The 27,627-nt window shown below is 41.7% G+C and overlaps 1 protein-coding gene across 1 annotated transcript in view; it reads right to left on the bottom strand.

The window, feature by feature from the left end:
* Positions 1-27,627, bottom strand: part of map1ab (microtubule-associated protein 1Ab) — a 73,149-nt gene continuing 45,522 nt past the window's right edge. Inside the window, exons 3-7 of the mRNA XM_037106700.1 lie at positions 18,441-18,523; positions 17,544-17,681; positions 5,002-17,371; positions 4,603-4,835; positions 1-4,362 (exon numbers count right to left, since the gene is read on the bottom strand). Coding sequence (XP_036962595.1) covers positions 4,207-4,362; positions 4,603-4,835; positions 5,002-17,371; positions 17,544-17,681; positions 18,441-18,523 — 12,980 coding nt within the window. The 3' untranslated portion in view covers positions 1-4,206. The remainder of the gene's footprint in view (positions 4,363-4,602; positions 4,836-5,001; positions 17,372-17,543; positions 17,682-18,440; positions 18,524-27,627) is intronic.

The raw sequence follows: 27,627 nt of genomic DNA, 5'->3' as shown, positions 1-27,627 counted from the left end.
CATGTTTAGATTTCAATGTACTTTAATTGATGATCACCAGGCTGTTTCCCTTTTACAATGAATCTGCAGTAGTTCTAGTTTTACCAGTTAGATTTAAAGAGACAGAGAGATATTGAATATTGCACTGAGGAAGAAAAACATAACTAAGATTAATACAATGCAAAAAAAAAGAGAGAGAGAGAAAGAGAGAGAGAGAATCAAACAGAACTACTAATACAGCGTCTTCTTAACAACATGTTAATAGGGCAAACATTAAAAGCACAGCCCAGTATTATATTACTGTAGGTCATTTCAGTACCAGTTAAGACAATTAGCTTTTTTTCAAATATACCTCTTTAAAATAGCATTGTATTTTTTATTATTATTATTTCCATGTTAAACAATTACATTCAGGATTATAACTAAATAAATCACATGCAGAGAGATTAGATGGATGGATGACACCATGTTGTGATCAAATGATATCTTCATTTTAATGCAGGTATGGTGATGAATGAAATTGAACTGAAAGATGCACGTTTTTTTTTTTTTCATTCTGTATCTTGTCAGCGTTTTGTGTAGTTTTCTTTGTTTGAGGAGTAGTTACTGTAGCAGTTTTGATCATACTGTCACTAAAATCAGCTAAAATGAACAGTTGTTACAAGAAGGATAGTTTGTTATATCTTTCAGAATTTTTATTCTTTCCAGAGCGATATGTACAAATCTGAGTACAGTACATCAATGTACATGTAGCGTTTGTTTAATTTTATTGATGGTTGTCTTTTGAGTCTGCATGTGTTTCAAGTCATATTCAGGAAAAGGAAAAAGTTGCAGGTGCAGTTAGTAATATTTGTCTGTTACTGTTAATGTTTGTTATTGGATCTCAGTTTCTTTCTGACACCTCAAACCTTCTTCTCCTCTGGAGCAGAACCATAATTGAAATGACAATTTGTCAAAACAGAAAACAGTCCCTGCCCTTATTCTCTATGCCATAAAATGTATTTCTGTATTCGGTTGTTGTGAATATTTGGTTGTTTTTTTTTTTGTTTTGTTTTTATGTATTTTTTTTCTCTATTGTTTTCGATTCCAGCAGCATTCGCATGGTAGTACCAACTCTACATTCAGAAAAATAGATCTCCTGTATAGTGCATTCAGCTTCTGTATAGTCATACAGTTCAGTATTGAGTGATTCACAGCGTTCTACTGATGCCCTGAACATCTCAAGGCCGCCTTTTTGGAATCTGCCAACTTAAAAACATTATTCAAAGACAGAACAACATATCAGACCATCCAAAAAATCTGATCCATACAGTGAAAAGCTTCTCCCTGGCTTTTTTGGACACACACGGCATCGAAGACGGGGTGAAAAGGACGTTTTGCTTGATTGATCGGTTTGCAAACACCAAGTCATGAACTGTTTTCAAGGGAGTCATTTTGAGTCTTCACTGTCCCTAAGTGTGCATATATTAATGTGGCCTTCAGTTAATCAACTCCCTCCACACTGGAGTGTTTGTACTTGTGCGTACCCAGCTGTTTAATACACAACCTGCATCAAACTCAGATTCTCCGCAGTGGGATAAGAAATGCGTAAAGGACAAGTATAATGCTGCGAAACTAAAGGGAGGCCAGGCAGAGCAGAGAGTGCGGAGGCCTTGGAGGATGAGTTACTATAAGAGCTTACAGGGAGAGAAAATGGCACTGGTCCCAGCACAAGTTGATAAATGCTCCTGCTTTCTGTGACGTCTCTTTCCATAGTTTGAATCATCTTGTGGGAAATAATGAGGGTTTAACTGTGCAAGCAGATGATTCTCCCTGCTTTTAGTTGGCAACATCCTAACAATCAATCTTTCATCAATAGTTCAAGCAAAGTTTTTATTGGAAATCCAAGCCTCCCCATGCTTTGCCCAGCCTGGCCTGTCCCCTGTAGCTTCAAATCAGTCCTCACAACAACAAAATTATCAAGCATGTGATGAGCCATCTCTAGAAAATTGAAATGTAAACAGAAAATAATGAGAATTGCACTTGCTTCTCAGCTGAAAATTGGAGAAAATGAAACCAAGAATGTCATCTAAAAAAAAGAAGAAATAAAACTCGGCCACATATAAATTTGACGCGAGCTTCTCTCGAATCTGGCTGTGAACAAGCGGAAAGACCTTTCATACTGAACCCACTGAAAACTGACTTGCCACGTCACTGTCAGAAACTATTCTGTGTTATAAAAACAGCTACTTGGTGTGTATTGTATTCTCTCTCACACACACAAAACTACTTCAGAGACATTCCTTCTTCTATAACTGTGTCCAATACAATCATAACCATCACATTCATGCTCATTCTATAAAGATTACTCTTGGATTAATATTAGTTAATTATTATACATCACAAATCAAAGTTTTTTCCTGCTACTACGCTAACTCTCTGTGCTTCGACTACAAACAAACATCCAACCTCTAAACGCTCCTCTCCCACTTCGAAAAAGTACATTCCTATTTGGTGCAATACCTGCTCGAAGACATTCATATTGTTTTGGCTAAAAGTGGCATTTCAGAATGTGGAATTAATGCTTAGTTATTTCATTATAATGTATTATCCTGGGTCTGGATACGGTTTGTGCGTGTACAGTGTGAACTGATTGGTCCTCTATTTCAAAGTCATGTACTTGTTTTGTTTTTTTTGTTTTATTTACCCTGATTTCTGCCTCTGTGTCAAAATGGCTGACATGTCCTTAAAATATCCTCCTCTCTCCAAAACCACAAGCTAAAGGCACGTGAAAGAAGCCTCCTGTAACACACTTCGCGCCATTTTTCTCCCTGAAAATCACCCCAATAATAAATATAAACATTGCAGTTCCCACTGGTGTAACTTTCCCTCTGAAGGGACTTGCGGACGAGCTTCTGTTGCTACATTTGTCACAGCTCACTGCTTGTTTTGTCCATCGCTTCGAGATACCGACAGAGACGGTAAAATGTAACTGAACAGGAGGAAATGACAGAAATGTTCTTTTAAACCTTCTTAAATGCACAATCAAAAAACGCTGCATTCACCTCAGATCGTAATTTGCTGCATCATCACAAAATATATAATTTATTTAACATAACCTCTGTATTGATATAGAAACATTTACCCTAATATGTGTACTGGAGTACATACAACCAACAAAGACCATGAAAAGACTTAAAGAGGAACCATTACATCCAGCAGAGATATGATTAGTGTACAAACGTCGTTCCTTTGTCTGGTGCCTATTGAATTCACTTGAGCATAGACAGCCAAACAGTGTAGTAAGCTATCTACACTATACTGCATTCCACACTTGAAGGCTGGCTAAAGAAAGGTTTAACCCTATGCAGTTCTGAAAGAGTCCGAGCTAAAACGCAAGCATCATGCACCAGCAAAGCTGTGAAAGCTGAAATAGTGTCAACTTCAGGCACCTCCTAAAACTTCACCACAAATGACGAGAAGGAACGTTTAATTTTTTTGTTTTTTGTCTTTACATAACATCAATTTATGTCATTATTGAGTTAATCCAAAAACTACTGTAGCGTGAGCAGAATTACAAAGGATGAGTTCTGTTGTGTGCACAGGTGGAAAGGAAAGCTTCATATTGAGAAACTGAAAATATTCTACCCTTTTTAAAACACTGTGCATACAATCTAGACAAATTAGGAGACAGTTTAGAGTAAGTAACCAATAAGAATTTTTGTTTTTAACAGTGTTTTGGCACTTGTTTTGGCCATTCAGATAAGAAATTTGCCACTTTAGTGTATTACCTTTCACAAGTTAACTGATTTGAGCCAACCATTAGAACCATAAGAACTATACCTTTCTAATCTATGGTTTAGCTGTGGCATTTGCCTTTGAGGGATAACGATGTCCAGTCGTCTGGTAGATATGAGGTGATAACGTTGAATTTTTAATCACAATTGTTAGTGCTAGTATGAGGTGTGTTGGGGCAGACAGTTTAATCACAGAAGAAAAAACAAAGTATGCTATTGGTGTGATAGCCCCACTGTCGCACAGAGCATAAACCCAGAGTTCTGACTTTGATTTCAGCTAACAGAATCTAGCATACTGAGGGCTGCAGCAAATGCGTTTGAGATTGGTACCATGAGAGAGCGAGAAGCTTTGAAGAAGCAGAAGCTATAAGCTCTCGCTCTACCTCCAGTGATAACAGATGACAGGGAGGGCGAGGATGGGGGGGGGGGAACACAGCGGGGCTCGTGAAGCTCAGAACTCGATCTTGCAGGCAGGGAAGGACTCGTCCTGCATGACTACAGTGCTGCTGGAGGCCAGAACCATGATGTTCAGGTCCTGCTGCCTCTCGTGGGTCTGCTGATACCAGTCCCGGGTCACCTCCGTGTCATGGGTTGGGATCAGAGTCACCTGACGAGGACATGAGGAAACAAAATGAGGTGGCAGATAAAAGGGCGGAGGTGAGGGAGAAAAAGACAGCAGCTATAACTGAAGGAGATACATAAAATATTGCTTATCTGGCATAAAATCCACCAAATGGCACCAAAAAAATTAATTATTACAACATTATAACATTTTTTTTAAACAAGGCATACAGGTGACAAGTTGTGCTCATTTTTTTTTTTTTTTTGCAGAAATCGTGAGAAATACCTGTAAATTGGAGCCCCATTGAGCTTTGCCCTCGAGCAGCGCGTCCAGGACTCCACGGCTGGGTTCTCCACTGCCCGGGTCGTTCCCGCTCACCACGTAGTACGCAGCTCTTACTCTCTTGAAGAATTCCTGGTCCACATTCTTGGCACTGCAGTGGTTGGGCACATAGGCCAGGTCGACATAGACGGGAGGTCCGGGGGGGACAGCCGAGCTCGTTTTCTGGGAGTTGTTAGCTGGAAGTGCACAAGAAGTTCAAAACCACATTGGGGTAATAACAGTACCAACAATTACTAAAATCTTAAGTTTTTCCACAACTTTCTGCTGTCGTCCATCAAAAATGTGTCTACAGGGCAAAACAAGGGACACCACATGTTGCACAATGACAACACCTTAACCCACCTGAACTGCTCTTGACACCATTGACCAAGCCTTTTCCAGGGTTGAGGATCTCGCTCCTGGAGCCATGGGTCTCAGACATCTTAATGAGCCTGGAGCTTTTGTCTGTGTCCTTCCTCCTGAGGGAGGCTGATCGAGGTGAGGCAGAGTCCTTTGAAGTCTGCTTCACTGGCGTGGAGGACCTCTTCCTGACTTCCCCCTTACGAGCAGGGGAGGCTGACTTGGGTTTGCCCTTCCTTAGGCCCTTGGTGGTCTTATGCTCCTTTTTAAGAAGTTTCTCTGTGCTGGTAATGTCATTGAGAAGAGCCTCTGGATCTACCATGCAGACATCTGGGTGGGGAGGGTGGGGAAGAGGGTCCTTCATCGGGGTAGGGAGGGGATCGTGAGTCTTCTGAGCTGATCTTGGTGATGACGGATGGTGACCTCCCCCACCACCAGATGCAGACGATTTGTCCACCGGCAGATGTTCAGCATCTTCATCAGAGTCCAGATTTCCTTCAGCTGTTATTGATGGACACTCCTCGGTTTCCGGAGGGACGTCAGAGTCAGACTGTGAAGGCAATGATTCGCTCACTGATGTCGGAGGTGTTTCCTCTCCAGCTAACGTCACAGCCAAGCCAGACGACATGGCGCCTGGCAGCTGTGCCCCCTGTCCGGCGTCTCCATAACTTGGAGGTTGGTGGCGCCTCTGCTTGTGAGACCTCCTTTTGACAGAGTGCTGCTCCTGTTCATCCTCATCTCCTTCCTGAGAGTGGTCACTGTGCTCTTCCTCCTCACCCTCGTCACTGGAGAGCTGATGAGGGCTTGGGTTGATGAATGAGGGAGAAAGTTCTCCTTTGCGGTGTTTATATTCGCAGGAGGAGTAGCCAGTGTGGGAGGAAGAGGAGGAGGTAGCTCCTGTGTTCAAGTCAGATGGACGATCAGCCTTCGTGGCTCCTTTGCTTGATGCTTCTGTTTGATAGGTATCTTTTGAGGAGGACTTAGAGCTACCATGGACAGTGGCCATCCATTCCATCGCTTCCATTGCTTCCTCATCTTCATCTTCCTCATCATCATCACCGTAGCCTGGAGGAGGGGCACTTGGGCAGTCATCAGGTCTCTGTAGTAGCTCCCAATCAGATATGCTGCTCTTTCTCCTGACCGCTAACCTCTCTGATGGCTTCTCCAACAAGCTCTTCTCCTCTGCTCTTTCCGCTTCTCCTTTCTCACCATCTTCTGCTTTTTCACACATCTTTGGATCAGCTGTTACCTTCTTCTCCTCTGCAACGTCTTTACATGTCTTTTCTTCCGACTTCATATCATCTGTTTTCTGCTTGACTTCACAGTCTTTAGCAGTCTCTGTCTTTTCATCTTTTTCTTTTATTTCTTTTTCTGATACCTTTTCATCTTCCTTCAAAGGTGCAATAGGTTCCTTTGTCTTTTCTTCCTTCATATCCTGTGTTTTCTCCTTTATCTCCATACTTTCCTCTGTTTTGAACACGTCTGTTGTGGCACATGTGGTTTTGCTAGCTCCACTATCACTCGGTGGAGTAGCTGAGGCTGTCTGGTGAGTTGTTTGGATCACCACATCAGGTTTAGACGCAACAGTAGAAGAGGTGACGGTGACCGTCTTCATCTCTGTGGAGGTTATGGTACTTTCCACAGAATATGACTCGGTCGTTGATGCAGTCTCTTTTTGCTCAGCCACTTTGATTTTTTGACATTCAATACGACATGGTAGCGTGCTGTCCTCCATTTCAAGTGTATCAGGCTCCTCATCTTCCGCTGACCCTTGGGACACCCTGTCAGAGGACTCAGCCCTTTGAAGGGGAGAGACATCGAAGCAAGCCTCTGATTTGGATAAAGTCTCTGACACCTTCGCTGGTTCGGTACCTTGTAAAGATGGCGGTATGGTAGATGTTGTAATCTTAGTTTCTAGCATGTAGAAACTATCAGTGCTTGACTTTGTGTCTGTTTCAGGCTTTACAGAAGCACTTTGATCCTCAGTTGGTCTGGCAGTGGTAGACGCGCCTGGAGATGATGGTTTGGTCTCATCAATCTGGCTGGGTAAAGACACTTTTGTTGCAGGTTTGGTCGTCACCTCCATGTACTCATCTCTCTGAAACCCTCCAAAGCAGGAGCTTGAAGATTCTGTGGTGGATGGCTCCTCTTTGGTTAGAGTTACTTCAGAGCTTGGTAGTGTTGTGGAAGTTTGACCTTTGTCTCCAAACTGTTGGCTCAAAGAGGCAGAAGTTGAGGCTGAGGATGAGTAACTATAAGACGAAGACGAGTATGTTAAGGTTGTGTATGTGCAAGCTGATGAAGAAGTTTCCTCGTGTCTTGTGGTCTTCTCATCCCTTCTTTCTTCGTGGACGTCTCTTTGAGTGTAATATTTATCATCACTTAGCTTGGATGGCTGGGTGTCTTCCTTCTCCTCCTTCGATCCTTTTTGATGATCCCCACCGTAAAACTGCTCAGAATAACCTTCAGATCTGCTGTGTCCGATATCGGCATAGCTGCTGCTAAGTGGAGGAGAGGGACTAGATGTAGTCTTGGACATGGACTCTGAATAGTCAGGTGGCAAAAAACTGCCTGTCAAGCTGCTGGCTGTTGTCAATTGAGAAGTTTCCTTTGTCAAAAAGCTTGGCGATGAAGATGCTTTGTCTTCATCTCCTCTTACTGACCCAAGTACATCGCAGGAGGCAAAATCCTCAGCCGATGACAACCTTCTCTTTGTGGTCGGTTCAGGAGACAAATGCTTTTTGTCTGTGCTCTCTTCTTTCTTTGTTTCAGGAGGTTTTGGGGCATCTGATGTAGTTATAGCACTTTCGGCAAATTTTTTATCACAAGGGCCTGGTGACGGAGTTGGTTTACATACATCCTCACTCTGTGTGTCAGGAAGCTTGGATGTGGCACTATCACTAGCTTTATCAGCCTCTTTGATGGGTTTTGTCTCAGGAGATGGTATTTTTATACTCATGTCCTCCTTGTCTGTCTCTGTGACTTTAGAAGCCGAGGCATCATTAGGTGTTGGTTTACAAACCTTTTCCTCTTTAAGCATGCTTGATTCAGGCAACTGAGACTTTTTATTTGAGTCCTCTACCTCTGCTAATGTAGAACTATCATCAGAGGTACGCCTGCATATTTCTTTTTCAGACTGTTCTCTGGCACCCTTTTCCATATCAATATCACTTAACTCCTCCTCTTCTTCCTCTTCCTCATCCTCATCCTCGTCGTCATCATCATCAACATTGAAATCTTCCCCCTCTACGAGTATCCTTTTATCTATCAGACTCTCTTTTCCTTCAGGAAAGTCTAACATGGATTTACAAGTGGCAGAGCTGCTAATTTGACTATTGTCAGATGCCAAAACATTATCATCTATTTCATGTCCTAAATATGTAGCACCAGGCACAGATCTCGAATCACTTGAGGTTCCCTCTTTCTCTACAGGTGATGCTTGTCGAGGTAAAATGTCTTTTTCTGCAGGTGAATGCCGCCCAGATGGAGATCCCTCTCTGTCATGATCAGAGGAGTCCATTTTGTCTTTAAGCACTTTTTCTTTCTCCTTTTCTGTTGTTTTCTTTTCTGAGAATTCTCCAAAAGCTACAGGAGAAGCGGAGACTTGGGGACCGAGATCCAAGTGGCTCCATGATGGAGATGGTGTATCTTGTCTTAATGATGTGCCTGCTGATAGACCAGCTGCACTGGTAGAAACTTTATCACTTTCTCCTGTTGCCCCAGTTGTCTTAAAAACTGCTGCAGCACCTTCGGTCATAACCTCTTTCTCCCTCTCTGATTTCTCAGGTTTGTCCTCTTTGGGACTGAAAGAGTAAGACTCAGCAGCCTGGGACATTTTGTTATCTTGGATTTCTACAGATGAAAAGCTCTTTTCAACAAAAGGTGTATCTGGTCTTTCTTCTCTCTCCCTTTCTTCCTCTTGGCCTTTCTCTTTGTCTTCATATTTAGGCGAGGCACTTCGGCTGTGGTGGCTGCTCCGCTCACTCTCTGTGAGCGACACCGGGCTGTAGTCAACTCTACTGAAGGACAAAGGCTCTTCTTTGTACTGATCATCGAGGAGGAACATGGCTCCTCCAACCTCTGCCTGGCTTGCTCTTCTGTTATCATCAATACCCATATCAGACGTGTGATCAAAACCTAAAGAAACCTCACTTTCTTCTCTAGAGTCCAAGTCATGATCCTTTGGAATGGGCTTTTCATACGGATCGTATTTGGATGCACCAAAGGTTTGCTTTTCATCATCGAGACTTCCACTGATCGTTTCCCTCTCTGAGGTAATTTTATCAACGCTCTCCTTTTTCAAAGCATTGCTGGCATCTTCAGAATCTCTGTCCAGCAAGAAATATGAACAAGGTTGTGATAATCCAGGAGAAGCCACCTCTCGCTCTCCTTCCATCTCCCTCACAGCCTCTTTTCCGGTTTTCTCATCCATCTTTGTCTTTTCTGTGGCACCAACTTCTGAGCTTGTCTCAGATGCAATCTGTTTCTCTTGCGTTGGTGTTTCGTCCACACTGGATTGGCTCTCGGTGCTCGAAAGCGTACAGCTCATGGGTTGACTCTCAGTGCTTGAAACTGTTGATAACACAGCCTTTTTCTCAATTGAGTCTGACGTTGGTTCTGCTTTGGGCACAGGGATATCAGACGCTGTTTCTTGTTTTGGATCAGAGGTCACCTCTTCCTTTGAAGTGACAATATCAAAGGAGGGCTCTGGCTTGGCGAGTGGCGCAGGTGTGGTTTCTGTTTTCCCAACATCTTTGCCCGCTTCTGGTGAAAGTCTGGATTCTTCTTTGCTGAACTCTTTGAAGTCTTCATCAATAGAGGGCTCCTGCATTGTTAGTGTTGGTATAATGACTGTGGTCTGTTCTGATGTTGCTGGTTTCGTTTGGTCACTTGTATGTGGAGCTGGGGCTAAGGGCAGACCTGCAGACGAGATGTCATGTTCTGAATGTCTTGGCTCCACTGACAAAGGTCTGGACCCTGCTCCTCCCATGCAAATGTCCTCCTCATCTTCATCTTCCCTGTCTTCATCGGACGACTGAACCACAAATGCAGGCTTGTAATCTGACTTTGATGCCATTACTGTGTCTTCTAATACTGTCTGCGCAGGCTGCTTCGTGGCTTTGTCCAGGTCTTTCTCTTGTAACTCCTCTCGCTCCCATTTTTCCTCTTTGGTGTGGTCTGCATCAGAGTCTTTCTCAGTGTTGTCATATGTCTTCGTGTCAGAAACGTCCTTCTCTTTAATAACTTTTTCATCCTCTTCTGGTTTTGTCTTTTCATCTTTGATGTCTTCAGTCCCATACGTGTATTCTTTTTCTTGTTCCTTTTCCATTTTCTGTTCTTTACTGAGTTCAGCCACGTGTGCATCATCTTTTTCTTTCTCCATCTTCTCTTCTTGACTAATGATGACCTTTGCTTCTTTATCTTGTTCTTTTTTCTCCTCTTGAATGTGGCTGAGTGACACACAAACGTCATCTTTCACTGGTTTCAGGGCAGCACTTGATGTAGTTACAGAGGTGTCTTGCTGCATTTCTACTGAAGTAGCTGCAAACGTTTCCTTTTCTTTTTGGATTTCAGTAAGCTTATCGGAGGATTCTTCATGTATATGCTTATCACAAATATCATCCTTTTTAGTTTTCTCCTCCTCCATGGTCTGAGAGGTGGGAAGATCTACCTCTTTTTTATCATCCCTCTTAGATTCAAGCTCAACAGGATAATCATCTTTCCCCTTTTTCTCATCGCTGATTGATGGAGTGTATACCTCCTTGTCTGTTTCCTGTTTGATGGATTCAGATTCTAGACTGCCCTGTTTGACTTCATCTTTCATTTCCTCCTTGATGGTTTCATCTTTGGACGGCTCTTTCTCTTTCATGTCCTTTGTTTGCTCACCACTTGAGTCTCTTTCTTTGTCCTTTTGTGTGTCAGGTTCTTTATCCTTAATTTCCTCTAAAATTGGTTTGTGGTCAGAGATGTCTTTCTTTTCCTCCTCTTCAACCTCCTGCTTTTCTATCTCTTTGCCAGAAATGTCACTTTTTATCACCTCTTTCTCATCCATAGTGGTTTTGACAGAAGTATCGTCTTTGTCTGCTTCCTTCTGCTCCGTGGATAGAGAATCAGCAATATCACGTTTGTCTTTCTCTTTTTCCATTTCTTGTTCTTTTACCTTAACTTCTTCATCAGGAATTTTATCCTTCAGGACTTCTTTTGCCTCCTCCTTTATTTCTTTTGTCTCTTCCTTGATTTCTTTTGCCTCCTCCTTGATTTCTTTTGTCTCTTCCTTGATTTCTTTTGCCTCCTCCTTGATTTCTTTTGCCTCCTCCTTTATTTCTTTTGTCTCTTCCTTGATTTCTTTTGCCTCTTCCTTGATTTCTTTTGTCTCTTCCTTGATTTCCTTTGTCTCTTCCTTGATTTCTTTTGCCTCCTCCTTTATTTCTTTTGCCTCCTCCTTGATTTCTTTTGTCTCTTCCTTGATTTCTTTTGTCTCTTCCTTGATTTCTTTTGTCTCTTCCTTGATTTCCTTTGCCTCCTCCTTGATTTCCTTTGCCTCCTTCTTGATTTCTTTTGCCTCCTCCTTGATTTCTTTTGTCTCTTCCTTGATTTCTTTTGCCTCCTCCTTGATGACTGTCACATCAGAAACATCTTTCAGATCTACCTTCTTGTCCTCCACTGCAAGGGATTTTACACTGGCAGCGTCTTTGCTTTCCTCCTCTTTGTCGGGTTTGATACCAGCAATTTCATCTTTAACTGGTACTGTATCTTTTCCGTCCTTGATGGGTTCAATGGCAACACTAATGTCCTGAATTGACACGTCTTCCTCTTTGGATGGTTTCACAGTGATAGTTTCCTCTTTGTCTTTTGCTTCCTCCTTTCCCTCTTCTTCTGTGGATGGGACAGCACAAATATCTTTACTGATTTCCTTCTCCTTTTCGTCTTGTGTGGTGACTTTAGTAACAAAAGTGTCATCCTTCATGCTTGTTACCTCCTCTGTTGTTTTGACAGCAGAAATACCTTTGCATACTAAATCCTCTTCCTTGACAGCAGAAGTGACAACTTTATCTGTTTCTTGCCCCTTTTCTTCCTCAATGACTGGTTTGACAGCATCCTTAAAAGTCTCTTTTGTGTCTACCTTCACTGATATGGCAGAGAAATCTTCATCTTTACAAACTTTAACATGCTCTTCCTCCACCTTGGTTAGTTGGATGGCAGCAGTATCGTCTTTACTTTCCACTTGTTCCTTTTCTTCTCCAAAGGTTGGTTTCATAGCAGAATCATCTTGCTTACTGGGCAGTTTATCTGTTTCCTCCGCCTTGGTAAGTTTTATAGCAGCAGTATCATCTTTAATGGTGTCTTCCTTCTTGTCTTCCTCTGCAGTAGATGTGAAGATGTGAGCATCATCCTTGCTTGTTGTCATATCTTTTTCCTGCTCCTTGGAGAGTTTGGTGTCATCTTTGCTTGTCTCTTTCTCTTTTTCTTGCTCTGTGGTCAGCTTGGCAGCAACAATCTCATCTTTACTCAACGTTACATCCCTTTCCTCCACTCCAGTGAGGCTGATGGTTGAGATAGCATCTTTACAAACCTCCTCTGCCTTCTCTTCTGTCATGGAAACAGCAGACGCATCATCCTTGCTGATAATTACTTCTTCTTTGGTGAGTTTAGCAACAATGATGTCACCCATTTCTTTCTCCTTTTCCCTCTGCTCATCTGTTAACGGCTTGATAGCAGAAGCATCTATCTTTTCCATCTCTTTTTTTTCCTCTTTCTTATCTTCGATCACTTTAATATCAGATGTTTCTGTCTCATTTTTCTTGTCATCTTTAGCATGCTCAGTGATGGGCATATCGGCTTTCTCTGCCTTTTCCTCTGTCTCGTCTTTAAGAGGCTTGATATCAGCAGTCTGGACCTTTTCAATCTCTTTTTCTTCAGTCTTTACAGAGCTTATATCCAAAGTAGCATCCTTTTCTGTCTCTTTCATCTCCTCTCCTTTCAAAATCATGCTTTCACAAACATCTTCCTTTTTAACCTCCATCTCAGTGACCTCACCTTTGGTTTTGAGGTCAGAATCATCTTGTTTTGTATCTTGCTGCTTCTGCTCATCTTTGATTTGTTTAACCTCAGGAGGAACAATTTCTTTTTCTGTTTCTTTAGCAGTTTTGACTTCAGGAACTTGGTCTTTTTCAGGCTCCTTCTGTTCATCTTTAATGGCTATATCAACAATGTCCTTTACAATTTGCTCCTCTTCGATAGGTTTAATTTCAGATGAATCATCTTTCACAGCCTCTTTCTCTGCTTTCTCATCCGTGATGGACTTAACGGCAGGAATGTCTTCCTGGATGACAGATTTCTGTTTCTGCTCATCCTTGATTTGAATGACATCGGAGGTGTCATCTTTTTCTTTCTCCTGTTCCGCTTTGACAGTTTTAACTGCAGATTTATCATGATGATCATCGTCATCATCTTTCTTGTTATCATCATCATCATCCAGGGAACGACTGTCCCTCTCTGAAAATTTCCCTGGAACAGGTACTTTAGGTTCTTTGTCATGAAGCCCTTTGTCAGCCTCTTCATCACTTTGTCCAGATGAGATGAGGGAATCCTTCCCTAACAAGGGTGGCTGAACTTCTGTCAAAGCTGCAGCAACAACAGACATCGTTTCTGCTTGTTTGCCTTCATCTTTTGGCACTGGTGAAGCTTCTTTTTCTGGCTCCTTCAATGCTGGAACCTCTTTTATGTCTTTCTCAGATGATTTGTCCAAGGATGTTGAAACGTCTATCTCATGCTGATCTGCTTTCTGTTTGTCAGCATCTTCCTTTGTTTCTGTTTTTATTTCATCTGTCTTTTTAGTTTTGTCTTCAGGTGCTGTGACTACATCGAGTAGCTCCTCTTGCTTTTGCAGCTCCGAATCGGGAAAGACCTTCATTTTGTCTTCCACCGGTGACTGCCGAAGTGGAGAGTGAGCTGCACTTGGCGGTCCGGACTGTGGAGGAGAGGCCATTTTCACAGTGATATCATCCGGGCTGAAACAGCGCTCTTCACTCTCTGAAGTTACCGAGTCTGATCCAAAAGGTCTAGTAGGCACAACAGAGGAAATATCTTTAGGTGCAACTGCATCTATATTCTCCTCTTCGACTGGTAGGTGGACTGGTTTGGTGTCTTCTGTAGACTTTGAATCTGGAGACACTGAGCCAGCGAGCATTTCGGTGTCTTTCTCCTTGCTCTGTAATAATTGGGATGCAGCATAGCCCTCTTGGAGTTTTTCAAGTGACATCTCAACATTAGGAGTTTGGTCTTCTTCCTCTTCCTCCTCATCTTCTTCTTCTTCCTCTTCCTCATCATGAGCATCAGGAGCCTTAGCACCCATCTTCACCTCAGCAACGGGAAGCTGCAAGTCGTCAGATGGAGACTTGGATTGTTTGTCGTCTTCTAAAGAAGGCGGTGACAGAGTTCCTGCAGAGAGTGGCTGATCTTTGCCTTGGCTAGTGTCAGATGGGGTTGACACAGGAACAGAGGTTTTGGTTGGTTCCTCAGCTGGAGGTGCAGCGACAGATGCCACAGATTGGTCTTCGGCGATTGAAGTGGGAAAGGAGGAGATTTTGTCATACTCTGTGATGGACGTTGCAGAGGACACATGCTCCTCTTCTGCCAGCGGAGCAGTGATGATGTTGGTGAACACCGACACTTGCTCCTGCACACCTGGGATAAAACCTTTCTCAGTCATAGCAGCAGCTTGCATCTCTCTCATGCCGTGAATGTTTACAAATGACTCAGTCTGATCTGGAACAGAGATGTCATAGGCACCAACGTCGTACTGAAGGTGTGGTATCCTCTCCTCTGCCTCCTCGTGAATCTCCTCGTCAGAGATGGTTTGCTCTGTCTCAGAGTATCCAGGGATGGTCTCGTCCTGGATGTAGGAGATGGGTTCAGCTGCGGCGGCTCCTTGAGCTACTGAGGTTATGGGAGCTGTGGCCCCTGCAACATGTGACAGGTATCCCTCCTCGTCTTCTTCTTCTTCATCTTTGGCTGCAGTCAGAACTTCAGTGGTTTGGCTTTCAGTGACCATTTGCTCTTCAGCAGCATCTTCAGGTCTGACTTTGATCTCTTCGTCTGCAATTACATCTAAATCTTCTACCTCCTCCAGTTCAGCTTTCTCCACTGCCTCCTCCTCCTCCTCCTCTTCAGCTAGAATCATTTGTGGTTCAGCTTTTGTCATAACCATAGCCGAGAGATTTTCTGATTTCTCCATTTCTTCTATTTCATGTTTCCTGTCGAGCCCATCGTCCTTTGCCTCTTTCCATTTTGATTCATCCTCTTCTTCACCTATTCCCATATCTTCTTCCTCCTCCTCCTCTACTGCTTTCTTTACAACTGCTGGGGCCTCCTCTTCTTCCTCCTCCTCTTCCTCATCTTGTGTTGCTGCTCCCTCATCCTCAAACTTTTGAGCCTCTTCCATTTCTCTCTCTTGTGTTGCATCTTTGTCACCAGCTTCTGGGGCTGGGACCTCCTTTTCTGGAGACTTTGTGCCAGGTGGAATTTCAGAAGTAGTTTCTTGTGCTTCCTGCTCCTCTTGGGTAAGGCTTTGTTCCGTCAGCTCCGATGAGACTTTGTTACTGTCCCCTGGCTCTGCTGATGCATCTATGACATCATCTTTTTTCAGTTCCTCAAAATCCTTGGTGAGGTCTTCTGGAGTTGAGGGGGCAGATATGCCCTCAACAGCTCCGTTCTCCACTGGCTCAGGTTGAACAGTTTCAGGTTTTGGCTCTTCTTTCTTCGGTTCAGCAGGTTCAGCCTTTGTTGCTTTGACTTTTCCAGTCTTGGCTTTACTTGACACTTTAGCTTTATGTAATGTCTTTCTGACTTCTGGTGTAAGTGGTTTCAGGTCAGGCTTTGTAATTTTTCTCAGCTCCGGTTTGGATGTGTCCTTCTTTTTGTCTTCTTTGGACTTAGCATCCTTCTTGTCATCTTTTTTAGAGTCGTCTTTCTTTACTTTCTTGATCTCTTTCTTTTCCTTGTCCTTTTTCTCATCCATTTTTGACACCCTTTCTTTTGGGTGCTTTTTTAAGGATTTTTCTTTCATGAGTTTTTTCTTTTCTGGCACATCAGTTTTAGATTTGATAGTTTTAGTAGGCTTCTTCTCTTCCTTTTTCTCCAACATGTTTTCCTTCACAGAGTCACTCTTTGCCTCTGTGGCGGCTGACACGTCATCTTGTCCTTCAGTTTCTTTCTTTGAGGCCTTTGCGGTTGTCTTCGGTGAGGACTTAAGACTCTCTTTGCTATCTGTTCTTTGCTTTAATTTGGTTTGTTTTATAACAGAGGGAGGAGCTCCTGAGGCAATGTCCTTTTGTGTGGCTACAGGATAGCGCAAGAAGTCAAGGTGCTTTAATTTTTCCAGCCCCTCCAAGATCTTGTTTTGCGGTGCATTCCCAGGGAACAGCACTCGGACGATCTTTTCTGCAGGGTTGGCAGGGAGCCAGACGACTAAGGCTGTAACTGATGTCAGGTAGGGCACAGAGATTTCTCCTTCTTTCCCGTTGGGCAGCACAATGCCAGTCTTGGCCTTGCTGTTGCCAGCCCACTTCTGCATTAAAAATTGCATCTCTTTACTATCTTTGACAGGGTTGAGAATATACATGTCTAACCTGCCCACTCCCATCTTGTGGAACAGAGTAATGGGTTCAATGGTGTTGCTGACCACTCGACAGAGAGGCTCAGCTTTTATTCCTAGTTTGTTAAGGTACTGCAAAGTCAGCGAGGCTTCTTCGATGCTGCGTTTCACTTTAAGATTTGATTCAGGCATACGAAGCTTCTCTGGCACGTTGAAGAAAACAACGCCAAGTTCGGGAGAGATCAGGTTCTTCATCCAGTCGCTATAGTTGGTGGAACCTTGAGACTGCTCCTCCTCCTGCTCTGCTATCTTCCTCTGAAGCAGCCCATTGATCCCTGGGAGATTGTCAGCACCGATGTGTGTGAGCAGAATTGAGTCAATGCGGTCCAAGTGACGAACCAGCTTCCAGAAGCATGATTTTCGCTCCGAGCCTCCATCCACTAAGATGTTGAAGCCATTCACAGCGAAGAGGGCAGAGTCTCCTCGTCCACCGGGAAAGATGTAGCAACATGGCTTGGACAGTTTCAGGAAGCCTCCGGATGTGGGTGGCTCCAGGAGGTCGAAAGGTGAAGGGACGTCGACGGTCTCAGAGATGTACTCTGTGAACTCGGTGACGCCCTCCATTTTGGGGAGAACAGACTCAGGGTTCAATTTGTATTCCAGGAACTCCCGCAGGGTCTGCTGCTGTCCCAGGGAGCTCCAGCCCACCTCCCCGCGGCAGGACACAGTGAGTGTAGCCTGCTGCTTGGGGGCTGTTGTGCCCAGTAATTCACTGACCTGCCGGAGGGACACACCCAGACACATCAGTCAGAGATGAATGACCAAATGTGGCGGACTTGTGTTGTAAAGACAAAAAAAATTATATGAATAAAAGACCATTCTTGAATGTACAGTATACATTTCTCAGCTGATCACTGTTAAGTATTAAGATACCGTAGATCTGACTCACCCCAGGATCAGCAAAGACACATGAGAAGGTCTGGTAGGTGAAAACCCCACTTTGAAGGAGAAGGCCACCGTGATCTGAGCTCTGGCCACTCAAGACCAGAAGCTTGTGTCCTGCTGAGTCTGTGACTAGAGACTGGATCTGGGACACACCGAACAAGAGAGAGAAGAGAAAGACAAAGAGGACAGTTAAAGGAGAGACAACGTTGCCAAGACAGAGAGAGAAATGGAAAGGAAGAGAGGCTTTAATTGTGTCAAGGTTCATTTGATATTCTTGTTTATCCTGAATAAACATGAAGGAGTGATTTGCTGGATATCTAGTCTCAATAGTTCTTTTGTCCATAACACTTTGCTATCAATAAATGTCTGGTACAGAAAATAGCCACTGAACGTCTGGCCAGATCTATACACTTCACTGATCAGATGGAGTCTGATTTAAAGGGAACCAGGTTAAACATTTAAGCTTATGGATGTCATGTGAAATGTTTTCTCTTCTTCATTTTGTTGATAAATTAAAATCGAAGGTGTTACAGAGGGACTTTTGGAGATTTTTCCAAATAAATTTAAAATAAAATAACATTCTTTATCCTGGGGAAAAACAAAAAAATTAAAAAATTCTCCTGAAAACATTTTTTTTTGTTCAGTCAGAAGGATTCAGTGAAAAAAAATATAAAATGTTGCTATAGTAAAAATAATAGTATTTGGTATTATTTGCAAAATATTTAATATTGAAAATGTTCAAACAATACCTGGCTTTACCAGGAACTGACAGGTAAACATGTTGTTCAGAGAAGATGTAATGCAGATTAACTTTTATATATATACACATATACCACACCATTGATACATCAGTGCACATGTAAGCAGAAGGGATCTATACCTCAGATTAAGTTGACATTACCTCTGATACAACAGTGTCTTGTGAAGGGTTGACGAGCACCACGGTCTCTAGGACATCACTTCTGTGGTGGAGAGTTCTTTGTCCTATAAGAGAAGATTGAAAACATAATGTTAGTCTTTCATGAATAAAAAGTGTTAGCCTAAGATCTAACTTCATCAAGGCTCAAAGGTTGAATGAGGTAAACAAGTTGACAGACACTGCTGCCAGACGCTGAGCTGTCCGGCCTGAAGACATCCTACTGGACGACATCCAGACCAGATCTGAAAAACCTCTTTGAGTCGGGAAGATTTACTATACTGCATTCTGCATCGTATGTGGGGCAATCACTATACAAAGACAGGCAACCCACTTGTGCATCAACGCAAGAACAAAAGTTGAAACAAGAAATGGGTCACTGATGTCTTGTTGGGTGAAGTTTAAAACGAATGCCATGAGCACAAAACACAAAGGTTGAGACCGGTATTCACAATGCTTCCCTATTACTAGACCCCGGCTAGAGACAGATATATATGCTACCCGCAGTGCGATCAGAAGAAGTCTGATTTTTACGATGCAGGCTAGAAATATTAAAAGATGAAACAATTCTGTGAGTAAGACCACTCATACATGGAAATTTGCATACAAAACCAAAGATTACTGCTAAATCATAACACCATTGAGCACATTTCCATACATCCTGATGCATATTCATCATTGTTATGCATCAGGATTTAATTCTTCTCAGAGGTGATGCTAAGCTTTTAATTCCCCTTTGTTTCAGCACAGATGCAGGCTCTAATATTAGACAGCTCTAATAATAGTGCGCTCTCACTGACTCCAACATCCGGCACAATCTTAAGTGCATCCCATGAGTTTGCAGTTCTTCGTTGTCTTTTTAGGATCTGGGCTGTCAACATGTGTTTCCCATAAAAATAATTTTGAAAAAAACACAGATGTTAATCATTTTTAGCTTCAGATACTGTACAAAGGACTGAGACACTATGAAGTTATCAAGAGCTACAACTGCTGAGATTCAAAGAGGTTGATAAGTAAAGTAATTTCACACATTAAAGAAATGGTTCAGCTTTAAAGTCAATAAGGTAATCAGGGCGGTAATTATAAGTCTAGACCATCTGTGAGTCAGAGGAAGAAGCACCCAGTAAAGAGGCTGTTATATTACAGATGTTAATCACAGCCACAGTATCTGCCTTCAGCCTATGATTGCATTGTATGCTTTCTTATTTTTCATTGAACAAAATGGAATTAACATCATGAAAAAACAAAACAAAACACAAACTGAATTAAATCGATTTATATTCAAACACATTTTACTCTTATCTAGAAAATAGTCCTCTGTGACATCTGTATCTGTATAAGAATACAGAAATGTCAGAAGATTTATCTCTTTTCGTAAAGATTAGGACTTTTAGTTGGCTGTTCCGGTAGCTTTTCTTGGAAACTTAATCCCTACAGCAGGCTGTATTTAGGACGTCTAGCAGCAACACTGTTTTACATTGAGTACATAAAAAAACAAAAGCTGCTCCATATATTCATCTTGAGCAGGTTATCATTAAACTTTAGTAACAGTCTCAAAAAAGCTCTTGGGCAACTTCAACTTCTTCAGTATGTAGCTGCCAGACTTTTAACACCAGGTACAGCAGTAATGAGCGCTTCATGGTAATGTCTGAAGTCTACAATCTTAGTTTGGTGTGTGAATATACCAACATTTGCTGTTTGGTACTGAGGACAAGAGCTGAAGCTCATTGGAATTTCTTCAGCAGGGTTCTTTAATTGATAGCCGGCTGCCTTAACAATCTATTCTTGGTTAATCAATAATAACACATGAAATATGTTGGACTGTTTTCCATTAGAACATCGTTTTAACCCAAATTTAAAATTGTTTTAAAAGCCTGTTGATTTGCTTTATTTCTATAACATGTTGTGTTCCCATCTGTTTATGTCCTATGTAAATCAATTAAATGACTTTGTTAACATTTGCTCTATAGTACAAATGAATTTGCCTCATCTTCGTCTTTGATTTGACATTTTTGATCTATTGAATCATTTCAATGTTTGAGCTATGAAGTTACTCTGTACTTCTGTAAGGTGCTACAGCAGATAAATAAATTATCTTGGCTTGTGGGTTTGAGCAGAAATAACGATGGCTGAACAGACGATGAGACAAATATCACAATAAATCTGAAACAGAAGGTTTGAGCCGACAGTGCTGCCACAGGAAAAAAAAACAAAACAACAACTTTGTTCCACAGATCTTTTGCTGTTAAAACGACACACTGACGGCCATGTTTCCCCCCCGCAGACACACTGCAGTGAACATCACTGATGTCTGACAGAAAACAATGACCAACAAGGGCCAACGCCTGCATGGAGCGAGTGAGGACAGGAGACTGAAGGGCTGTGTTGATGGATGGAGAACGATGATACCCTTCAATGTACAGATGAACCTGCTGGTGCAGCAGTCAGGAGGAGCTCTAACACTTCAGCAGATCTGCCCACAGACTCGTCCGGTTTCACAGCGTGATGACTAAGCTGCGAGGGTGAGCGATGATTTACAAGTTTGCTTTGATACTTTCAGCAAAAGCAACACCCAACGCTAATGCAAAGATACAGGCGCTGCAGACACCTGCGTCAAACCTGTGCATTTGTAAATCGGCTCTGAGAAGAATGAAGCCCAGTGAGGCAGCGAGTCTCTTTGACCTCCTGATGTGCTTTTCTCAGGTGAGACAGAGTAGAAGAGACTGCATTAGCTTCTGCTGCTGATGGCTGCCTGCAGGGTGACTGCTCGCTGACACTGCAGGCTGGTACAACATGATACTACAGCAACAAAGACACTCTAAGTCAGTCTGAAACGCTGCTGTTTTCCCCCCCAGGGCGGTCAGAGAGCATCAACAATGCAGAGCGTCTGAGAGGACTGTCACTGCCACTGAAGGCTGCAGGACTCTCAGATCAGATTCACTTCCACTCCCAAACACAGCTAATGGATGGGATTCTGTGGAGGTGACATTGGTGCACAGAGAGTTCAAAAGGTTCTGTAAAACTCAGCTTTCTGGCTTTTGCGCCTGTAACTCAGGAAAAGAGCATTGTTTTTTTTATGAGGTTTTGCAAATAAAGGTAGTGATTAGTGATAAGTTGATTAACTGTGTAGTTATTTCTCATCAACTAATTTTGATACCAATTTCAGTCATTTTTCAAGCAAAAAATGTCAAAACATTTTTTGGTTCCAGTTTCTTAAATGTGAGGATGTGCTGTTTTTCTTTGTCAATTATGACAGTAGATGAATAATCTTTGTTACAGACTGTTAGCGATATAACGATGACATAGCCTCAGACAGTGATGAATCAATTAATAATGAATAAAACAGGCTTTAATTACCAAGATTAATTGATAACAAAAATATTTTTTGATTTGATCAAGATTAATTAAAGTTTAATAAAGATGATAGTAATCATTATTATATTGTATTACTTTTTATTTCATTTTTTAAGTGTAGTACTGTATTGCTTGTGTTATATATTTATTTTAACTTTTATTATTGTAACTATCCAAATATTATTTCTGTCTTGGAAGTTTTTTAGTTCAGTTTTTAAAATCACTTTTTCAATCGTTTTTAATTTTTTTTCAATCCCTTGTAAAACACTTTTGGTTTGTTTGAATAGCAGTGTATAAATAAAGTTTGACTGATTGATTGATAGTTGTTGATTTAAGTCATCTTTAAGCAATAAAAGCAAACATTCTCTTGTTTCAGCTTCTCAAAAGTTAAATTTGCTGCTTTTCAAGATATTTGATGACATCAACCGGACAGCGAAGTAAGACAAACTGCATCTAAATCATATCTGGAGATGGTTGAAATTGCAAATCAAACTGGATTTTATACAGATGCATCTCAGTCAGGATGCTCTCTGGCTGCTCATACCAGATTTAGAGGGTTTTTTTTGTGTCACTGGCAGCACGACACATGACAACATTCCCAAATCCAGACTCACAGAGGTGCAACAGAGTGGCTGAGCAGAATCCAAGCCGCCACAGTCACGCTGAAATAAATAGCAAAATAATCATTCAACTAAAATCCACACTATTCATCTGTGCCACTAAAACAGCTCATACTGATGGTTTTCACCCAACCTGAAGTGATATTTAATCATAGCATATCATTAGTTCATGTGTCTCTTTTGACCTGCACTCCTGATTAAGACCTTCGTATCACTGCTGCAGAGACAGACTGGTGTTTGTGAGAGAATATCACTGATGGTATGTAAACTGAGAAGTCAGCAGAGGATTTTAGGCGTGAAGGAGTTAGTCATCACTCCTACTTTTTACTGGAACTTTGGTCAAGGATGACAGTGTTATATACAAAGTGGGGTCACTGTCAGATGTGGGTGTGTTGTTTTATCACAGCTTGAAGTCTCTGTTACTTTTAAGCACGACACATCCAAATACATACGTTATGTTGGTGCGTGTTTCAATTCATTGATGTAGTGAAACATCTTTTTAAGAAGCATTTAATAACATCAACTTATTTCAGGTTTCCAAATGCACAACTCATTTGCCAGAACAATGTTGGCAGTGTGTACATCTCTACAGACCATGGATATGTTGAAACTTAACATTTCTTTGTGTTTAGATTTTTTCCTTTTTTTAAGTCCATAATCCATAATCTTATGATGGAGTTTGTTAATAAACTGTAAAATATCCTTCCTCCATCTTTTCCACAGGTCATTTTTATTTGTATAGCGCCAATTCACAAGAGACATTATCTCACAACGCTTTCCAATTTGAGCGTGTCTAGACCACACTATTACTTGATTACAGACAACAGAGAACCAACATTTCCCCCTTGAGGAAACTCTTGCTGACAGTGGCGAGAGCTTGTTACATAGAAGTAATATTTGTTTTTAGCAACAAAATGATCCTCACAAAAATAAAATCTGAGAAAAAGACAACAAATTGCTTTTATGGTTCTTTGTCTAACTAATTTAATCAATAAGCTAACACAATCACACTCTTACTAATATTAATGCATATCTATCTTTGCATGGCAATGACAGATGTCAGATTCATGAACAAGCTTCTCACTTACAAAAATGATAAATGTGCTCAGCCTAAAGAAAACTGTCAAACGGAGAAGAGTGATGGATTTTTCAATGACTTGAGTCAAGGTGGGAATCAACGGAGTTATCACTGCAGTGTGTCAGACACGCCTTGATTAAACACATCTCCACCTCCTACGAAGTCCTCCACACCTCCATGTCCATGCCTTTTCATGCCTGTATCCTCAGGGTTGGAATCCATGACACACTTTCACTCATCTACTTGAAGAAAAGTTCTTAAAGAGAGATAAACAATTCTAGTTCCAGGCAAATTTCAAGGACGTTTTGACTAACACACAAGAAAACTGTGTGGTATTCATGACAAACGTCGATCATCAAACCAGTCTCCATCCCCTTGCTCTTAAAGCTGTAATAAATAACAAGACTTTTACTGGAAATTACAACCCAAGGATGTGAGTCAGCCCTGAGGGTCTCACTGCATCCACGGAGATACAAACAGTGCAAAGCTAAAGCCTCCTCAGGCAGGCCAGCGTCTGCTCCTCAGCTTAAATGTGTTTGTTTAAACAGTCCTTTTGAAGAGTGCGATGTTCAGCCAACTTGCCCTCATCTATTCATCCCTGTGGCTTTCCTTTACTGGCATCCCAGACAGAGAGAGGAGGCATCATCCTTTCACAGAGAGTGACTTTCAGCCAAAGGCATTTTGTGAATCTCAGTCTCACATTGAAAATGATTTCTACTAAGTCTGTTTAAAATACCTCGCTTTTCTGCACAGGGTTTACTGCCTCCTCGCTGTCTTTGTCAGCTGAATCAAGCACTCATCACTTCTTACCATATCAGCTGCTTCTGTTGCTCAGTAAATATGACTCTGATTGTGAACATCAAAGCAGTGTAAATCATTAGCACATCATCGTGACACATTTCTGCAGTTCACTCAGTCCACACAAAAAGAAAACAAAATGAGATTTAAACAAGATACTTCATATTTAGGATTTAAGTATTCAGAGCTTCCTTGCTTCGAAAACATCATCCTGTGAAGTTAGAAAATAGAAAACTTCTTTCCCAAGAAAGTGTGTGTGACTCCATCAATCTAGATAAAAAACTATGTGTTTTATAGAGACCTATGGCTATATCCAGATGTGTTTATGGCAACCAAATCAGGTATTTTAAGGCAAAATTATGTTTTCAGGTGCCGCTTTGTCAAGCATCAATAGACTCGTCATTGAACCTTTCAGTTCAGTGAAAAGTAGTTCTTGGGACTAAAAGTTTCAGATACTTGAGAGGGAAGACATTATCAAATGTTCTTTTTCAGCTGGCCTGACATTTAATGTGTCATGTTTATTTATAGATTCCTATCTTTATTTATAAATGTATGCCATGTAACAAACAAATTTCCCCAATAAGGATGTTAGTCCGAAGAAACATGTAGTGCTGTGTAACCCAGCAGGGGTATCTGTGTTAGCCGAGCTCATACATCTGCAATGATCCCTTTTCTTGACGAAAATAACTTTGGTGGCAGAGCAGACGCTGGATGTCATGTGGCCCGCTTCTGTAGGTTGACTTAAGGGTCTTGGGAAGTGAACTCTTCACTCCCTCTTCAGTCCTTGCGTGACTCTGTTCATAACTGCGCGGCCCAGAGGAAGGAAGGTCATTTGTCAGACAGAACTCAGTGTTTCTGCTCATTCCGGCTCTTCCTCAGCTGACCCGCTTGTTATAAATACCCACGTCTGAACTCCCCAAACGAGAACGCTCTGTTTAAAGGCGACTAAAACGGAGCACTGATCGTCCGAGGCCCAGCCACTGCACTGCTCCAGATAGCATGTTCCACATTTACAGCGGCAGCGGGGATGGTGAGAGGGTTCAAGGAATTTAAAGACAGCAGGTGAAACATATAAAGCAGAAGCTGCTTTGAGAAAGACAGATTCTACAACATCACTGTTAGGAAAGAACTTTAAAATTAAACTCAAGGTCAGCGTTTCAGAGCTTAGATTCAACAAAATGCTAGTAAATCAGAAAGTCCAACACAAAGCTGAAAATGATTCAGTACCGAGGACAGCTCCTCTTTCAAATGTTAAAGTCATAACTCTAATGTAACGCCAGACAGCAAACATCCTGTTCTAAAGCTTGAAGGTAGACACTATTTCATTGTAAAGCCATGTACATCAGCACTCACAAGGTCAAAGCTTTCAGTATTGTTGTAATGCAAATTTTTAGCACCAACCACTTCAAAGGAGAACCGATTGACGGCTGGAGTCAACAGCTCAGATGATTAGTTGATTAAAGAAAAGGTATATATTAGAGGGCAGACTTTTTCTTCCACAGGGAAACATTCGGACGTTAGAATAAAGAATGATCTATGAAAATAGCCTCAGTTGCTGGCAGTGAATGTATTACTATGACATGGACGAATGATGACATACTTTCCACCTTCTCCTTAATGATTCACCAAGAAGTGTTTTATTGACCTAAAGGAAGAGTGCAGTTTGCAAGTCTTGAGGTCTAACACCTTCTAGAAAACATTTCCAACCTTTTGAATCTCTGCTGGGGCTCTCACAAGATAGACACTGAAGTGAAATTGGATGCAAAAAACACAGATATCAAAATTCAGATATCAATGATGTGGTCAAATCCTATGACCATCTATGAACAGGTTTATCTACCAGGACCAAAACGAACCCGAAACAAAACCAGAATACCGGCAGTTGCAGATAAATAGAGGGCAAAGGCGCTTCAGCTCGAAGCTAACATGAACGCAATCAAAACAGCTGAAATGACAATCTATATAAATAACTGAGGTTCGAACACCAATCAGTGAAGAGAATACATTTTTGCATGATTGGTTCCATCAGTGAATGAAGTGCCAGGATACAACCTCTCTCTTGTGGGACCACAACAGAGACGACAATGACAATAAGCTGAAAGGTAATGAATAAATAAAACTGAATGCCAAAGAGTGGAAATGGAAAATATAGAGACAATACAATCCAGAGAAATGAATGAAGATGCACATGAATAAAGAAACAATTACTGCAAAATGAATACAGAGAAAAACATAATGTAAATTCCTCCACAATGTGTATGACCCTTACTGAAGTCATCTAGCAGGACCATCCTTGAACCGTCCTTGACTTGTATTGTCATCTGACATGTCTGCTGCATCTGCTGGAACGCCAGATGTGGTTTTAAAAGCTCTGAAAGCTTGTATCATTTTGCTCAACGGCTTCATGCTGTGTATCTATAGACTGACTGAGAATAATTAGTAGTTGCAGCCCTACCAAGTATCCTGTTGTTGTAACTCTGCCCTTGTTTTCGGTTTAAAGTTAATCAAGCAAAATTAAGTTAAGTAATGAGCGGTTAATGAAGCTGAACTGACGCCTCAGGCTTCATCTTCATATACACGTCAGATCAACAGAGGTTGATTGAAGCTGACATCAAAAAGTTATTACCCTGTTCTTAATCTCATTTGCCTAATGTGGGCTCGTTCCTTCCCTCACCACTATTGTCTGAGCTCAGAGATGAAGTGGTGTGAAGTGGGTTGGAAAATTAGAGAAGCAGCTACAGACCCGGCTGCCTCCATGCTCATTTCAGCACCGCATCTCCACCCACCAGTAAAGCCATACATCAAAACTACAAGTCCGAGCATTTGTTTGTGTCTAAAGGCTTCAAGTGGCTGCTGAGTCACTGCTGGAGTCTGCAGTGCAGAGTACTGAAATGCAGGTGCAATAACTAAAATATGACAACTTATTCATATGTATTCGCTGCTCTGTGGCCAGTTAGAATATTAAGCTGTGCATGAATCAAAATGGGTGCACTGATTAATTACCGGTAGATATTAAATTGTTTATCTTATCTATTTACTGTATTTTAATACATAATTATTACTGCCTCAGTGACTATAATCAACCCTCACCGAGTGAAGATGATTTAATTTCTCTTTCCAAATTCATTAAATCAGTCCCAATTTTATGAAACATCTTAAAACACAACCACCAGGATAGAAATGCGCTCCTTGAACCACAATCCGTGTCTTTGGTTCACACCAGCAACAGGAAGCCAGAGTCTTATTCCTGATGCTAATCCTGGTCCTGTGATTTGGCAGCATTGAATCATTTGGCTGCTAAGCCAGTTAAGGCCTCAACGCC

Source organism: Acanthopagrus latus, chromosome 8 (assembly GCF_904848185.1).
Source record: "Acanthopagrus latus isolate v.2019 chromosome 8, fAcaLat1.1, whole genome shotgun sequence".
Classification (NCBI taxonomy): Eukaryota; Metazoa; Chordata; class Actinopteri; order Spariformes; family Sparidae; genus Acanthopagrus; species Acanthopagrus latus.
This window is presented reverse-complemented; position numbering and strand designations above follow the sequence as displayed.